Genomic DNA, 19057 nt, shown 5'->3' with positions numbered 1-19057 from the left:
CCTGAATCAATTGATTAATTATGAATAATAATAAATCCATAATAATTCTGGATTTGCAGCAGCCGGCAAACACTTGTTCGTATGTATGGACTATATAAGCCAGGTGTTTGCAAGCTAGGCAGGTCCTGGTGGATAAATCCCAAAACAAGCCATTGGATTACAAAGAAGGATGTGTGGGATAGCAGTGGGGTCGCAAGAGCATTATAGTTAATAGAAAATAGGTGCAGGAGGAGGCCATTCAGCCCTTCGAGCCAGCACCGCAATTCATTGTGATCATGGCCGATCGTCCCCAATCAATAACCCGTGCCTGCCTTCTCGCCATATCCCTTGATTCCACTAGCCCCTAGAGCTCTATCTAACTCTCTCTTAAATCCATCCAGCGATTTGGCTTCCACTGCCCTCTGTGGCAGAGAATTCCACAAATTCACAACTCTCTGGGTGAATTTTTTTTTTCTCTCCTCAGTTTTAAATGGCCTCCCCTTTATTCTAAGACTGTGACCCCTGGTTCTGGACTCGTCCAACATTGGGAACATTTTTCCTGCATCTAGCTTGTCCAGTCCTTTTATAATTTTACATGTTTCTAAGAGTTATACTCGACTCAGAGGCATTAATTTTTAAAGGAGTGCTTATGGTGGCACAAAGGTAGAGCCGCTCTTCACAGTGCCAGAGACCCGGGGTCGATCCTGACTACGGGTGCTATCTGTGTGAAGTTTGTACATTCTCTCTGCAACCGTGCGGATCTTCTCCGGGTGCTCCGGTTTCCTCCCGCGCTGTAAAGACATGCAGGTTTGTAGGTTAATTGCCTTCTGTAAGTTGCCCCCAGTGTGCTCTGTAAAAGTGTGGTACATATTTGTTTTTTGAAACTCACCTGTTAGTAACATTAAGAGGACAATCAATTAAATCAAAATACTTCATTGTTGACCTTTAGCATCTTCTCCACTTTTTATGGTAGAGATTAACTTTGAAAATCACCATAGCAAAAAATAAGAGTTTGAATTCACTGCTTTTTAAAAATAAATACAGCTTAGAAACATCAAACACTGGTTTATCTTATTTGCAAGTTGCAGCAACTCTGCAGCAATTTGTCCAACCCTTTTTTTTGCATCTCATTCACATTTCCTTCTGAAAATGGTTAGCAGTCAAAAGCGAAGGTTTAAAATAAAGGAGATAGCCCATCATCACTTCTGTAAGACTGGCCCCATTACACCCTGATGGTTTCTGTAATAATGAGAAAACCACAAATAAATGTGAGAGAGGAGGTCACAGTGCAAGGACTCCTCCAGCAAAGAGATAATCGATAATTGATAGATGTTAATTGATAGATATTATTGGGTGCCCAGGTGCTGGAGATAGTTTGAAACCACACAGCAACACATCTATTGGAAACGTTATCTACTTTATGAAAGATTGAATGCAAAAATTGGAAAGATGCAACATTTATTACACGAATTGTACCTTAACACAACAGTTCTTTTCAGTGGACATCCAACCCACCATAAATACGGATTGTGATACAATTTCCATTTTAATTTTGCTGTTTACATCAAGAGCATCTCACTGTTAGCACCACTTAAACACAGTCAGAAAGAATGGATTTTTCTCCCACAAATGCCATAATTTATTGTTTAAATATCAAGTGGCAACGTATTGGGAAAACTGGCCAAGATAAATAATCGAAACGAACACTGATTAGATACAGAAAAAAGACACAAAGTGCTGGAGTAACTCAGCGGGTCATGCAGCATTTCTGGAGAACATGGATAGGTACCTGCATGTTGCCTGACCTACCGAGTTACTCCAGTAGTTTGTGTCTTTCTTTGGTCATCCAGCATCTGCAGTTCCTTGTTCTTACTGATTGGATAAAGATCTTGTTCAGGTTGTTTCCAGTTACCCTGTGGATCAAATCAGTTTTCCCAATACTGGACTCAATGACATTGTACAGCCAGTAACTGCCCTCCTGAAAACGTGATCAAAGCAGCCCCATTTCAAATTTTAAAAAGATAGGAATAAAAAAATTAGAATTAGTTTAAAGGAGCTCCTGGAATTAGATTTTTATTTTAAAATTGTGCAGACCATAACTGTGTTTATGAGGTTCCACTGTGTATCTGTTATCAATGTAATGTCATTACAAATTCCCAATGAACGGTAAAAGCATCTTTAAGTTTCCGATCCTGGTCAGTACACTCAAGCTAGATATCGAAAAGATAATTAAACATGTGCATGTTGGTTTTTGATCAGCATTAGTCATTTATTAATGAAGTCTAGGGATCGCTCTTACACCAACAAAAGCTTGGAGACCATTTGAGAAACTCTCATATACTCTGATTAAGTTGTGATTTGCTGGTCTGGCTGAGTTTTATTTAAATCTACAAACTACCACGCAAGATAAATAGATTACACAATCAAACCAATACCTCACAGGGCAGTAAAAACAGAACAATATGGCAGACGGGTCATACATTAGCAATCTACGAGAGCTGCAACTTTAACCTCGCCTGGTGGCAGGCTGTTCAGTGCTGCAGGTCTTCACCCTACCCTGCCACTTTTTTATATGTGTTAACTCATAGATACCAGATGCCCTTGGAAAGCTCTAAATCTCTGCATCTAGCTTCACAGTTCATCAAACTGAACAAAAATTAATGGGGTGAATAGTAAAATCTTAATCTTAAGTCCATTTATTAATATTGAAGCATTCATAGTTAACTTTTAATTACCAATGTACATAAGCTCTTTATTTATACCACTTAACTCCTGCATGGTTTCATGTTGTAACAAGCTGAAAAATTCACAGTAGGCAACTAAGGCTATTAAGAAGATGCATCAGTTGGTAAGAGTGATGGCCAAAGGCCGTGTAGGTGCCAGCACCAGCCTTTGTCCCTGTTGCAGAAGGAGCTGTAACGGTGAAAACAATATCAACAGGTACTGCGATCACAAATACCATCATAGAACTGGACCAACTAATGGATAGAAAACAAAGGCTTGTCAACGTCCTCCCACAAGCCGAAATAAAACGAAGAGGGGTTGATTACAGGAAATCATACTGAGCAGCCAGATTTAGATATTACTTTGAGAAGAAGGAGGGGGGGGGGGGGGGGGGGACAGCGATCAAAGATATATTCCACAGCTTTATATCACAACTGTGTTTTTATTTCATTCGCCAGGAAGATTGCTACCAGGGGAAGGAAAGCTGTTTATCATTCGTGAAGTAGATCTGCCTAACATTTCCATGTGCAATGCACAGCTGAAACATAGGAAAGAAAATCACTTTGTATCAGTAAAATTTATGCACCTCAGCACTGAGCAGTTAAAAACAGAATATTAAAATCAGTCAAAATGTTAGGAGTTCCCACTGTTTAAATCGTTCACATTAAATGGAAAATATGATACAATGTGAAAATAATATTTTGTTCTTTAAAAGACACAACACCAATGATTCATACCATCCTCAATTCTGCTTTTACACAAACTTGAGTTATTCATAAGCCAACAAGGTTGTCATTGTATTTTAACATGATTTGGGCAGTGAATAAGAAGCTGCCTGCTTTTTTTTATGCCCTGTGTTAACGTAAGCAAGAAGAAAAATTCATGACAAAATGACAGGTCGAGTTTAAATTACATAAACGCAGTCAGTACTTAACATCAAAAGGAAAGCTGGTTTGAACAGTTTCACAGTCTTTGAGGGCAGGTGGGCTCTCTTTCTCTCTCTCTGAATTGGCATCCACAGGTGCCATCTTGCAGCAGGCGCTGTCAGAATTCAGCAATGCTGAATAATTAGATGGAGGCAGAGCTCGGACTCTGATGTGAAGCTGGCCTTAAAGTACCTTCACAACATCAAGTGTCTTCTACGGTGCAGTGCAAGGTGGTCCGAGCGGGAAAAGCTGCGGTCACAGTTCACGCATTTGAAAGGCTTTATGCCAGTGTGCTTGCGGAAATGCCTCGTCAGCTCATCGGAGCGTGCAAACTTCCATGTACATCCTTCCCAGGTGCATCGGTAGGGTTTCTCTCCTAGGAAAATAGAACAAAACTGTTAATGGTGTGCAGACCACACAACACCTCCTCTTGGATTCTCTAGATCTGGCATTCCAAGGCTGCAGGGCAGAATCAATTTATCAAAATGGATGATGAGTGGGATAGTGTTAATGCACAGTCTTTTACCCAGTGAAGGGAAATCATGATCCAGAGGACTTCAGGTTTAAGCTGAGAGGGAAAAGATTTAATAGGAACCTGAGGGGAAACTTTTTCACACAGTGGGTGGTGGGTATGTGGAATGAGGTGCCAGAGTAGGTAGTTGAGGCAGGTACGATACGATACGATAAAACTTTATTCATCCCCGGAGGGAAATTGGTCTGCCAGCAGTCACAATACACAAAGTACCCGAAAACTTGAAATTAAAAGTTAAAACTTAAAACTATAACAGCATTTAAAAAAAACACTTGGACAACTACAAGAAAAGGAAAAGTTTAGAGGGACAAATACGGGCAAATGGAGCTAGCGTGGATGGGGCACGTTATTGGGCATGGATGAGTTGGACAGAAGTGCCTGTTTCTGTGCTCTATGACTCTATGATTGATAAAGTTCCAACTTCTCCTCAGCTTAGCTTGAAAATATGAAATAAAGAGGTTAAGAAACACCACCTCCAATTTGCATTTAGCCTCACTCTGACAATGGAGAAGACCTCCATTGTCTCCTCCATTGTCAGAATGAGGCTAAATGCAAATTGGAGGAACAGCATCTCATATTTCGCCTGGGCAGCTTACAGCCCAGTGGTATGAATATTGATTCCTCTAACTTCAAGTAACCCCGGCATTCCCTCTCTCTCCATCCCTCCCCCCCCCGTCGCACCAGCTTCTCGTTTTCACCCAACAAACAGCTAATAATGGCCTGTTTCATTTGACATTGTAACTTTGTTGCATACCTTTCATTCATTGTTCTTTATCTCTCTACATCTTCGTCTATACATCTCGTTTCCCCTTTCCCTAATTAATCTGAAGAAGAGTCTCGAAACGTCACCCATTGCTTCTCTCCAGACATGCTGCCTGTCCCGCTGAGTTACTCCAGCTTTTTGTGTCTATCTTCGGTTTAAACCAGCATCTGCAGTTCCTTCCTACCCCTATCACTGGTAATCTGTCTTCGGATCCAGACCGAAAGATAAATGTTGGCTGGGCTGGGATAGCAGCATTTACTTGCTTTCCTTCAAAGATTCTCTTAAGATCTAAAGCAAATGCAAATAAAACATGGCAATTCCAGCAGCATAACATTTCCTACAGCATCAATCTAGATCGAAAGGCTTGGAACTACCACCTTTTATATGTTGAGGGATTTGTAAGCCAGTGTTGAGGGAGTTAGTAAATTTATGCCCAAAGGATAACAAATACTACATCAATTAACAGGTCCAGTAACACGAGTCCCATTTTAATTGGGGAATGAAAGAATTTGCAGAGCTGACATTTTAATAAGAAGACACAAAGTACTGGAGTAACTCAGCTGGGTCAGGCAGGGTCTGGAGAACATGGATAGGTGATGTTTTGAGTCATGACCCTTCTTCGGAATGAGTGTACGGGGGGGAAAGAAAGCTGAAAGAGGGGGCAGAACAAAGTCTGGCAGGTAATAGGTTGATAAAGGGCTTTTATAAAAAGGTACAATTTTTCAACGTGATATTAAACAAAGAGCCAATCTGCACCTCTTAGTAGATATAAACGATCTACTACCACTATCAGAACAAACAGAGAACTTATCGCCAGTGTCCTAGTCAATACTTCTCTCTCAATAAAAAGCTGAGAAACAATGATGATTTGGTCAATCACATTGCTACAAGTGATAAACCCTGCTGGGCATAAAATGGCCACCAACTTTCCTATGTTACAATGGTAACAGCATATCAAAAGCATTTCAATGGATGTAGAGTGCAGCAGATGTCCATAGATTCCGAGAAATTGACCCTTTAACTCACTTTGTCCTTGCTGACCATCACATACCTATTTATAGTAATCCCATTTACCAACACTTAGTCAGTAGACTTCTATGCCTTGGTGATTCAGGTGCTTGCCACAATACGTCTTAAATGTTGAGAATTCTTGCCTCCACCACCCACTCAGGCATGTCTGCCTGCTGCAGTAGGCACTGTGCACTGATCCCAGCAGCGTAAATAGATTATTTTCCTTTGATCCCCCCTAAACCTCTCACCCCAAACTTTGCCCTCTAGTTTTAGATACCTCCACCATGAGGTAGAGTTTCCCAGTATCTACTCTATCGCTGCCCACTCATATGTTTGTAAACCCCTTTCAGGTCCCCCCTCTGTCTATGGAAAAAAACAGACTATTGAGTCTCTCTTCATAACTGAGTAAGAACGTGTGAAATCTGATACCTAAATGCAAATCTTCCTGTTTATATGGGAGAAGAGTGTGGTGCATTGCATCAACACTCACTGCCCCCGCCAAGAACTGTTTCAAAAATCACAACGGTGATCACTCAAGCAAGGTGATGAGTAACCATCCTCTCAGTACAGATACTGGTACTGAAGTTCCCACATTACGCTCAGGGAAACAAGAAACCAGTCAGGACAGATGTACAGGTGTTAGTTAATACTCTTTATGCTATCATCATTTGTTTATACAACAAAGCCTCTGTGAGGCTATGCAAATTATTCCATCATCTTTTGCACATTGGCTCTCGCATCGATGTAACACGTGAAGAAGGATTTTCACTCTTCCCTTCCCTGTAATTGAAAAGTACAACACTGGAACAGGCCCGTCAGCCCACTAGGTCTGCGCCGAACATGATGTCAAAATAAACTCATCTCACCTGCTTGCACGTAATTCATATCCCTCCATTCCCTGCGTATCCACGTATCTATCCAAAAGCCTCTCGAATGACACTATTGTATCTGCTCCAAACCAAGAGATTAGGACCCTACAGCTCCCAAGCTGTGCAGGATACATCCAGCAGTTATCCACTGGATTAACCATTTCTCCCATCTCTCCTCTAACTACTAGTGAGCAATTCAGGCCTAAAATGGTAAAGTGAACCAACACAATAAGTTGTACACGCCCAATTTCATGCATGACCTGTTAACACATGGTAGTGCCTAATTGAACATAGATGTCAGGCACAATACACGTTTCCATGTATTTTCCATATTCCATGTATTTTCCATATTCCATGTTTGGTCGGTGTGGAGTTTGCATGTTGTCTCAGTGAATGTGTGGGATACCCCTGGTGTTCTGGTTTCCTCAAAAGCATGTGGGTCTCTAGATTAATTGGACACTATCAATTGTTACGTGTGTGTAGGTGACTAGAAGAATCTGGGGGTCTAGAAGAATCATAGAAAATTGAAAAATATAGCACTGGAACAGGCCCTTTGGCCCACAATGTCTGTGCGGAACATGATCCAAATATACTAATATCATCTGCTTACACATAATTCATATCCCCTGATTCCCTTCATATCCACGTGTATATCCAAAAGCCCCTTAATTGCCACTATCGTATCTGCTTCCTTCACCACCCCTGGCAACACCAAGCAGGTACCCACCATTCTCACTGTAAACACGTGCTCAGCACATCTCCTTTAAACATTGCCCCTCTCACCTTAAAGCTATGCCCTCTAGTCTTTGATGTTTACACCCTGGGGGAAAGGATCTGATTGTCTACCATAATAAAAAGTAAGATTAATGTGAGATTAATATAAATCGGTGATTGATTGATGGTTTGTATGGACTCAGTGGGCTGAAGGGTCTGATTCTGTGCCTAATTTCTCTACGATTCCATAACTGCAGTTCACTGCACCATCCAGAAACACCAGCTCTTACTTTATGTTAATCTTGCTGAGCAGCATATGAATAATGTTCACCCAATGTGATGCTCCAGGCCCGAATTAGTAATTTGCACCATCAGTCATCATTAAGATGATCCTCAGTGACTCCAAGATTTAAATACCACAAATGACTTTGAAATGTCAACCTCTGTATGGATTTCTGGGCTCCAGTGTATTGATGTTATTCTCTCAGTCGCTAATGAACGGTATTCTTTATACTTTCAGTCAGAAATGAAAAGAAATACAGCAAATATTCTACTAATAACACAAAATACACAGTGAAGCAGGCCATTAACTGCAATCCAGAGGTTACATTCCCCCCCTCACCCCTCAAATCTTCCTCATCTGTTTCTATCAGGCTAAACAATCCTGATCTCCCTGATGTTAATGTTTAATAGCCACGCACCTCATTATTCCACATAGCATTGTGTTCTGCATTCTCAAAGAAGTATCTTTCCTTTAATCTAAATTCCCTCTTTGATTTCGTAATTAAAGAGCAGCACCCATTTGGTATTCTACTGGCAACTTCTGACTAGTGAGGGAAACTGATTTTCTGACCATTAGGGTGTATTTATATTCTACAACGAGAGCTGACAGTTTGTGCACCCAGGTTCACAAGAAGCTCCACTGTCTTTTCCAAGCATGCTCTTTTGCTTTCGGATGTCAGTTGTAACCCTTTACATGTTGCAGTATCAAGATTTGTTTTTCAAGTACAGTTCAGACAACTTGTTAACAAGAAAAATTAAGTTGCATTTACTCTTAAATTTATCAGTTTAACACTGATGCAGCAATACTTTTATATAATTCTTGTAACTAGAAATGGAAATTTGTCTTAAAGTTCTGATTGAATGAATGCCTTTATTTGCCGTCTTACCTTGCAGCCAGGCATGAATCTTTCAATTACAGGGTTAACACTCCAACTTTAGCATCCATTGAGTGGAGAGGGAGTGTAGCAAGAGGCTAGGAACACATTTTTTGAGGGGCACCGGTGTTGAAAATTATCATGGAGGATGTTTGTTACCTTCCTTGCTGTGTTTACAAAGCTGTTATGCTGCTGCAGTAAGAATTTAATTGTTCTGTTTCAGTACATATGGCTATCAAACACTTTCGAATATGATCACTAGGTCATTAAATCAAGTATCTATCTTGTTGCAGAGGAAGCTGCTGACTCCTTGGTCCAGAAGTTTTGTTGGAATTATGGTGTAAGAGGCAGTGCGCTAATCAATAAATGGGAGTTAGATGTTCCAGGGATAAGCGTAAGTCCAGAAAGATGGTGTCTGCTGTCGACCGTGCAGTAATTGGCGAAGTGCAGTAGGTCAAGGCTCTCTCGGAGGCAGAAGTTAATGTGCGGCATGACCAGCATCTCGAAGCACTTCATGACGGTGGATGTCTGAGCCAGTGTACGATAGTCATTAAGGCACGCTATTTGGCTTTTCTTTGTCACCGCAATGATAGTGGTCTTCATAAATCAGGTGGGAACCTCAGACTGGAGTAAGAGAGGTTAAAAATGTCTGTGAATACTCCTGCTAGTTGGTCCATGCAGCTCCTGAACACATGGCCAAGAACTCCATCAGGCTAGTTGCTGTCTGCGTGTTTACTCTAGGGCTAAGGCAGTCGGGGCTGGTGATGTGATTCCACTGACCTTCTGCTCAAAATGACCATAACATGCGTTGAGCTCATCAGTTGTTGCCTGCAACAACTGCCTGACTTCACTTTATAGCCCGTTATAGCATGCAAGCCTTTCCACAATCGATGGGTGAATGGGTGGTTATTCTGGGATTCTCCCTTTTCTCTTGGTATTCTTCATGGCTTTGTAATCCCAATTAATATCAACATTTAACAAGTGCTCACCCCATTGAAAAAAAATTCAGTTACTCTATCCAACTTACTTAAATGAAAAATCTTAAATTTTCCACATTATAAAACATAATATACTTCTTTTGAGAAAAACAAATAGATTTTTTTACTTCTTGAACTGGAGTAAATATTGATCCGTGTAACACGCAGGAAACTACCCATTACACCAAAACACTGAGGCTTAGAAATTCTCGCCCGCTGTGGTCCACTGATGCAAAGTTCAGATGCACCCTTCAAAACGTTATTGCAGTGTTTTGTTCTTTCAGAGGCAGAGGCAACAGCACTGACTGGGCCATTGCAGTGGAGCAGCAATGTGAGTGTCTTAAGATCACAAGCCTGGTGCAATTGGGGTGGTCTGAATCGAGGGAATCGAGGGAATAAGAGGGCCGGGAAGGAGATGTCGGGAGATAGGGATTGCGTGCCGAGTATGGAGCATATTAGTATCCCAATTCAGCATTATTATGCAAAAGCAATTCATCGCAGAAGTGCCCATGATGGTCACTTTCAGGACAACTTGGTTGAATTCCCCTCACAATGTTCCAAAATCAGTGTTGCCTGGAGAGTGATATCTAAAGCTGAAATTGCAGCCAGTGCACAGGGCTTTATTAACACAGAAAATCCCAGGTCGAATTTCTGAGGTAGCAGAAAATGATGCAAGAATAGCCGCAATTACATTCACCCAGGGTGAATCCAATCCTCACTTGCGTAACACAAAATAATCAGCAATACACAAAAGTGATAGGTCTGTGATTCTTCTGGTTTCCAGTGCCCTCTTGTGGCCATCAGAGGCTTTATCATGGATTTCACATATTTCAAACACACTAAAAAATCATTGCGTTCAGTCCTCAAACCATGTCAGGTTCCCCTTAAAAAAAGCCATAACATTTGGTCCAAATGGGTTAGAAAGAATTCAGAAGTTGTCATGCTAAGGAAGTACTAATACAAGACCTTCGCAGTTCAGGACTGGACCGTGCTCAGTGGGACTCAGCTGCCTGATGCACAGAAATGTGAGAAGGGGCTCTGGCTCACAAAACTCATTCCCCATGGCAACCAGACTGCAGCTGCCTCACAGGGAGATGGAAGGAAGCTCCCAGGTTCACAATGAGAGAGCCCTTGTCAATGAAATACATCACAGCCTCACTATTAAAAAGTGCTGTATAAAACAATGCTATTTCTCTGTTAAAACTGGCTGTTATTTCCTAGCTGGCTAGAGGTTAACCATGCAGAGACAGACTCCCACTGGGACACCGTATATAATGCCAAAGAAGAGGTTTAAATTGATTTCATTATAAAAATTACTTGACATGAACCATAACCCGATAAAATCTTGAACAATCTTTAAAAAAACTCGATAAGCCTGATGAGGTTATAATTATTGAAAGCAGCATAGATGTTCAAATGCACTAAATTAATACCAGTTTTAACCAGCAAGTGGCTTCTTAAGTTCAGATCAATAGCAAGGTACCCTTGGTGAATGATTCAGATGTTTACTGCAGAGGGAGCTTGCTTATCTTTTCACTTGCAGATTTTTACATTCGTCAATTTACAATGAAAAGAGCTTGCAACGATGAATACAGAGAATACATAACTATCTTCAATGCTGTCTTTCTCAGTATCTATCACCCTATCCATATTCTTTAAATGCACTACCGTGTGGGTCTCATGTTGGCTGTGCTCCCACTGACGTGCCATCTGCAAGAGCCCTGTCCTTGCCAGAGAACACAGTAGGTCCACGAATGATAAACAAACCTGCCCTGAACCCTGGGGGTGGCACCTACCCGTATGGATCCGTCGGTGTGCCTTTAAGTGAGAGCTCTTCGTATACACTTTATTACATCCCTCAAAGTCGCACTGATGGACACGCCTCCTTTTTCCATCAGGTGACTCAGACCTCGGTAATAATCGTCGTATTCCATGCAAAGTCTGGGCACTAGGAGAAGCAGAGGTTACATGTTAGAAATATTTAAACATATATACACATGACTACAATCTTTTTTTTTAAATCAATTTAAATAAAAGTACAAATTATCCAGTGAATGCACTAACACCCCCACATCAGGCCATGCTTCCGAATACTGTTTTCCCTGGAGCACCAGTAAAATCTGCTATGAATGATAGTATTGTATGTGGAAGGCTCCTTAAAGTCTCTTGAGCATTCCTATCAGCAGCTGTAGTTTAGGAGATAAATATCTAAACGGTGTTTGTTATTTTTGCCACTCACTGACAGCTGAGAAACGGGCTTTTCCTATTTACAGGCAAATGAGGAGAATGAACATTGTCTTAATTTTGGGTCACTGAACTCGGGCAAGGTTACTGTAGCACCAGCATTCCTCCAAGCAGTGATGCTGATGGTAAAAGAAAATTAATCATTCTTGCACTATCAATACGAGCAGATTATTACCTGAGCCACATGCAAATTGGTAAAGGGTAAACAGGATTAGGGAGGTAAATGCTTGGTTTAAAACCCGATGTGGTAGGAATGGGACCGTAGCACCAGCAATGGGGGGGAGAGAGCTGCTTCTTTGGGATAGGCTTCACTTGGATCATACTGGGACCAGTGTCCTAGTGAATCACATAGGGCTGTGGACAGGGCTTTAAAATAAATAAGTGTGAGAGCTTCCAAAAATAGAATGTTTAATAAATCGAGGAAAAGAGAGATGTGGTATTAGATAATGACGGGGACATTGACCAGCAAAGTGTGTCAGGCTGGGGCAGAAAATACAAACAGAAGTCTTCAACTCAGAGCAAATCCAGAGTTAGTAAAAAGCTGTAAATAAAAAATCAAGGCTGAACAGTGAATAATGTAGCAGAGAATGACTTTAGTTATGAAGATTTAACTGACTCTACAAGGAACATAAGGTATCACAAAATGCTGGAGTAACTCAGCGGGACAGGCAGCATCTCGGAGAGAAGGAATGGGTGACGTTTCGGATCGAGACCCTTCTTCGGTCTGAGTTACTCTAGCATTTTGTGTCTACCTTCAATTTAAACCAGCATCTGTAGTTCTTTCCTACACAGTTTTTATTTAGTTTGGTTTGGTTTAGTTTAGAGATATAGTACGGAGACAGACCCTTTGGCCCACCGAGTCTGTGCCGACCAGCAGTCACCTGTACACTAGCACTATCCTACAAACTAGAGACAATTTACAATTTTTACCGAAGCCTATTAACCTACAAACCTGTACATCTTTGGGATGTGGGAGGAAACCAGAGGACCCAGAGAAAACCCACAAGGTCAGAGGGAGAATGTACAACCGCGCATGTAGCATTTGCAATAAGAAGGAAAAGCTGACAGCACAGGTAGCAACCTGTAAGTGGGATCTAATAGCCTTTACAGAGAGACCTGAGTGGATCCTGACCTTAGGTGCTGCCTGTGTGGAGTTTGCACTTTCTCTCTGTAACTGAGTGGATTTCCTCTGGGTGCTCTGGTTTCCTTTCAACTCCCAGAGACATGCAGGTTTGTAGGTTAATTGCACTTTGTGAATTGCCCCTGGTGTGATGGGATTGAATGTGGAAGTGGGAACATTGAATGCGTGTGAATGGATGATCAAAACCACTGCCTTGAATTTAAATAAGAGTAATTATAATGCTATGAAGATAGTCTCAGGTGGACTGGGAAAATAAACTAAGAGACAGGGCTAATTGGGAATGATTGGGCTAACATATGATGAGCGTATGATAGCACTGGGCCTGTACTTGCTGAGGTTTAGAAATATGAGGGGGGAACTCATTGAAACATGCAAAGAGTGAAAGGCCTGTATAGACTGGATGTGGAGAGAATGTTTCCACTAGTGAGAGAGTCTAGGTCCAGAGGCCATAGCCTCAGAATTAGAAAGGAGATGAGGTGGAATATCTTTAGTCAGAAGGTGGTGAATCTGTGGAATTCATTGCCATAGACGGCTGTGGAGGTCAAATCAATGGATATTTTTAAGGTGGAGATTGACAGATTCTTTATTAGTAAGGGTGTCAGGGATTATGGGGTGAATGCATGAGAATGGGGTTGATAGGGAAAGATAGATTGGCCATGATTGAACGGTTGAGTAGACATGATGGGCTATATGGCCGAATCCTGCACCCATAACTTCTGAATTTATGAATTACGAAGGTCACTAGATGAACTGTGGCAGATAATCAAACAGCTGTTCAGTTCAGTTTAATTTATTGTCACATGTACTGAGGTACAGTGAAAAGCTTTTGTTGTGTGCTAACCAGCCAGAGGAAAGGGCTATGAACTGATCCCAGTTATAAAGAACGATTTCATGAAAAAGAGGCATAAGCTGTGGTGGTCAGGATAACAAAGGGTGGTCAGGATAATGTTAAAATGGAGAGTAGAACATACAATCAGGCGCTGGGCAGAGGATTGGAAAGACAGTAGGATCCAAGTAAAAGACAAAAAAAATCTTTCAAGGGAGAAAACTGATTTTGAGAGAAAGTTTGCGTTTAATATCAAAACCAACAATAAGAATTTCAATGGATATATATTCAAGAAAAAGGCAGCCAAGATAGGTGTAGGACCTCTTACGAATGAGGCTGGTGAATTAATGATAGGAAACAAGAAAATGGTAGATATTGTAAACTAACTTTATGCATCATTCTTTTGGGTGGAGGTTACGACAAATATCCCTGAACCCAAGCATTTTAAAGTTAAGTTGCTGCAGAGATAGAGGATTAAAAGCTGAAATTTTGCAAAACTCCCTAAATTGCAGAGGTTTGGAAAATAGCCAATGTGACCCATTTGTTCAAAAAGAGAGAAAGATAGAAGACAGCGAATTAAAGGCCCGTCAGTTTAATATCTACTATTGGCAAGATGCCAGTACTGATAATTAAGGAGGAAACAACTAATTATTTAAGAAAGCTGAATGTAATCAAATTGGTCAACATGGTTTAATGTAAGATAAAGCACCTTTGAGAAATTTGGTAAATACTTTGAGGATGTGTTGATAGAATGGAGGTTGCAGATCTACTGTATTTAGAATTCCAAACGGCATTTGATGAACTGCTATAAATTAAGAGCCAAGGGTATTGGAAGAAGTGTGTTAGTATGGATTAGGAACTGGTTGCCATATAGAAAAGAATAAGTTGGAACAAAATCATCCTTTATAGGCTGGAGAGGTTTTAATAGTGGAGTGCCGCAGAGATCAATTTGTGGTCCTCAATTGTTTACTATTTACATAAATGACCTGTAGGAGGGAACAGAATGTAAAGTTTCCAAGTTGCTGATGAAGTAAAAACAAGAGGGAAGTCAAGTTGTGATGATGACATAGGGATTCTGCAATGGGATAGCGATACAGTGCCCTCCATAATGTTTAGGACAAAGACCCATCATTTATTTATTTGCCTCTGTACTCCACAATTTGAGATATGTAATAGAAAAAATAGCACGCGGTTAAAGTGCGCATGGTCAGATTGTATTAAAGGATATTTTTAAACATTTTGGTTTCACCATGTAGAAAATATAGCTGTGTTTATACATAGTCCCCCCATTTCAGGGCATCATAATGTTTGGGACACATGGCTTCACAGGTGTTTGTAATTGCTCAGGTGTGTTTAAGTGGCTCCTTAATGCAGGTGTAAGAGAGCTCTCAGCACCTAGTCTTTCCTCCAGTCTTTCCATCACCTTTGGAAACTTTTATAGCTGTTTATCAACATGAGGACCAAAGTTGTGCCAATGAAAGTCAAAGAAGCCATTAAGAGACTGAGAAACAAGAATAAAACTGTTAGAGACATCAGCCAAACCTTAGGCTTACCAAAATCAACTGTTTGGAACATCATTAAGAAGAAAGAGAGCACAGGTGAGCTTATTAATCGCAAAGGGACTGGCAGACCAAGGAAGACCTCCACAGCTGATGACAGAAGAATTCTCTCTCTGTAATAAAGAAAAATCCCCAAACACCTGTCCAACAGATCAGAAACACTCTTCAGGCGTCAGGTGTGGATTTGTCAATGGCCACTGTTCGCAGAAGCCTTCATAAACAGAAAACCAGAGGCTACACTGCAAGATGCAAACCACTGGTCAGCCGCAAAAATAGGATGGCCAGGTTCCAATTTGCCAAGAAATATTTAAAAGAGCAACCACAGTTCTGGAAAAAGGTCTTGTGGACAGATGAGATGAAGATTAATTTATATCAGAGTGATGGCAAGAACAAAGTATGCAGGAGAGAAGGAACTGCCCAAGATCCAAAGCATACCACCTCATCTGTGAAACACAGGGGTGGGAGTGTTCTGGCCTGGGCATGTATGACTGCTGAAGGTACTGGTTCACTTATCTTCATTGATCATACAACTACTGATGGTAGTAGCATAATGAATTCTGAAGTGTATAGACACATCCTATCTGCTCAAGTTCAAATAAATGCCTAGAAACTCATTGGACAGCGGTTCATTCTGCAACAAGACAATGATTCCAAACTGACTCCAATAGCTATCTTGACTACACTTCTTCCCACCCTGTTTCCTGTAAAATCTTTATCCCTTACTCCCAATTCCTCCGTCTGTGCCGCATCTGCGCCCAGGATGAGGTGTTCCATACTAGTACATCGGAGATGTTCTCATTCTTTAGGAAACGGGGGTTGCCCTCTTCCATTATCGATGAGGCTCTCACTAGGGTCTCCTCAATATCCCACAGCTCCGCTCTTGCTCCCCCTCCCCCCATTCGTAACAAGGGATATAGAGTCCCCCTTGTCCTCACCTTCCACCCCATCAGCCGTCGCATACAACAAATCATCCTCCAACATTTCTGCCACCTCCAACGGGATCCCACTACTGACAACATCTTCCCATCCCCACCCCTTTCTGCTTTCCGCAGAGACCATTCCCTCCGTAACTCCCTGGTCCACTCGTCCCTTCCCACCCAAACCACCCCCTCCCCAGGTACTTTCCTCTGCAACCGCAGGAGATGCAACACCTGTCCCTTTACCTCCCCCCTCGACTCCAGGACCCAAACAGTCTTTCCAGGTGAGGCAGAGATTCACTTGCACCTCCTCCAACCTCATCTATTGTATCCGCTGTTCCAGATGTCAACTTCTCTACATCGGCGAGACCAAGCGCAGGCTCGGCGATTGTTTCGCTGAACACCTCCGCTCAGTCCGATTCAACCAACCTGATCTCCCGGTGGCTCAACACTTCAACCCTCCCATTCCCAATCTGACTGTGTCCTGGGCCTCCTCCATTGTCAGAGTGAGGCCCAGTGCAAATTGGAGGAACAGCACCTCATATTTCGCTTGGGCAGTTTACACCCCAGCGGTACGAACATTCACTTCTCTCACTTCAGGTAGTCACTGCTTCCCCTCTCTATCCCCTCCTCCTTCCGAGTTCTCCCACCATTCTTCCTGTCTCTGACTATATCCTATCTTTGTCCCGCCCCCTCCGCTGACATCAGTCTGAAGGGTCTCGACCTGAAACGTCACCCATTCCTTCTCTCCTGAGATGCTGCCTGACCCGCTGAGTTACTCCAGCATTATGTGTCTACCTTCGATTTAAACAAGCATCTGCAGTTTTTTTTCCTACTAATGATCCCAAACATATTGCCAAAGCAACAAAGGAGGTTTTCAAAGCTAAAAAATGGTCAATTCTTGAGTGGCCAAGTCAATCACCCGATCTAAACCCAATTGAGCATGCCTTCTATATGCTGAAGAGAAAACTGAAGGGGACTCGCCCCCAAAACAAGCATAACCTAAAGACGTACAGGTATGTAGGTTAATTGGCTGGGTAAATGTAAAAATTGTCCCTAGTGGGTGTAGGATAGTGTTAATGTACGGGGATCGTTGGGCGGCACGGACTTGGTGGGCCGAAAAGGCCTGTTTCCGGCTGTATATATATGATGATGATATGATGATGATGGCTGCAATACAGGCCTGGCAGAGCATCACCAGAGAAGACACCCAGCAACTGGTGATGTCTAGGAATCGCAGACTTCAAGCAGTCATTGCATGCAAACGAAATGCAACAAAATACTAAACATGACTACTTTGATTTACATTACATTGTTGTGTTCCAAACATTATGGTGCCCTGAAATGGAGGGACTATCTATAAACACTGCTGTAATTTCTACATGGTGAAATCAAAATGTATAAAAATGGCCTTTATTAAAATCTGACAATGTGCACTTGAACCACATGTGATTTTTTCTATTACAAATCTCAAATTGTGGAGTACAGAGGCAAATAAATAAATGATGGGTCTTTGTCCCAAACATTATACAGGGCACTGTAGATTGAGTAAATGGATGAAAACCTGGCAAATGGAGTTCAATGTGGGGAAGTGAGAGCATGTGCACCAGTAAGAGGACTTTAATGGAGAGGCCGCAAATAATTTGTTCAAAGGAATCATGTGTTTTAGTGCAAGATTCACAAAATGTTAACAGGCAGGTCCCAGCAAGTTGATAAGAAGTAAAAAACATGTTGACCTTTTTCACAAAGGGATTGGAGTTAACGAGAATATGGATGTTTTGCACATCTATACAGGGTGTTGGCTACACCTGGGGCTTGCCTGGATAGGGTTCCGCTCCATAAGACCTAAAATGTGTACCGGACTTTGGATTGGCGCCAAAATCTGGCACCTCTTGCATGCGGTCTCGGTGGACTATTTCTGTACATTTTATTAATTGGGGGTTGTGCATAGGAATGGCAATACTTTACGGAACTGTTTGCTGAAAAAAAGAGCTCCACTGTGACAATAAAGTACCATTGACCTCTCCAGCCTGAAAAGGAATATTGTGCACAGTTTTGCTCCCTTACCTACAAAACTATATAGTAAAATTGGAGATAGTCCAAAGAAGACTCAGCAGTTAAATTCCTGGGATAAGAGGATTGTCCTATCAAGAGAGGTTAAATGATTTGGGAGTGTAGTAGAAATTAATGATCATTGAGATTAAAGAAACAATCACAGAGATTACAAAAAATTGCAAAATCAACCTATTTCTTAATGGAGGCGTTGTTTCACTATTCAATTGTTTGTGTTCTATTTTCAAAACTATTCTTGCAACCTTTTTCAGCTGTCTTGCAATCTAGAGTGTTGGGCAGGTAAACTAGTAGACAGAAGAATACCTTGAAATGATTAACAATTAAAAAAACAGGCAGATCCCCCAAAATGTGCTAAAGCAGATTTTACAGTGTGCCAAAGAACAGAACTGTGCATTTTGTAGAAATCCAAATAAACAAGTAGGAAACGGAAAGAAAACAAAGGATCATTGTCACAAACAAGACAGAGATTAATCTTGATAACTTACAGTCCCAGATGAACCCTTGCATGTGTAGAGGCACCTATGAGGATAGGCTAGAAGCCCGACCATAAATCATTTGTTCCGCAGCTTTAAGATTTTGTTTCAACAATTGTGTGAACACATCACTAAGTGGCTTCTCATACACTTTATCTATCTTTGTTCTCTG

At 41.5% G+C, this 19057-nt stretch overlaps 1 protein-coding gene across 4 annotated transcripts in view; it reads right to left on the bottom strand.

Annotated features, from left to right (window-relative positions):
• Positions 1–1422: 1422 nt before the first annotated feature.
• Positions 1423–19057, bottom strand: part of klf8 (Kruppel like factor 8) — a 147878-nt gene continuing 130243 nt past the window's right edge. For 3 of the 4 annotated variants that reach the window (XM_078412387.1, XM_078412388.1, XM_078412389.1), the window contains 2 exons: positions 11449–11600; positions 1423–4005 (listed from right to left, as the gene is read on the bottom strand). In XM_078412387.1, coding sequence (XP_078268513.1) covers positions 3824–4005; positions 11449–11600 — 334 coding nt within the window. In that variant the 3' untranslated portion in view covers positions 1423–3823. The remainder of the gene's footprint in view (positions 4006–11448; positions 11601–19057) is intronic. The other variant, XM_078412390.1, reaches the window with a different exon arrangement.

This window comes from Rhinoraja longicauda, chromosome 15 (genome assembly GCF_053455715.1).
Source record: "Rhinoraja longicauda isolate Sanriku21f chromosome 15, sRhiLon1.1, whole genome shotgun sequence".
Taxonomy (NCBI): domain Eukaryota; kingdom Metazoa; phylum Chordata; class Chondrichthyes; order Rajiformes; family Arhynchobatidae; genus Rhinoraja; species Rhinoraja longicauda.
This window is presented reverse-complemented; position numbering and strand designations above follow the sequence as displayed.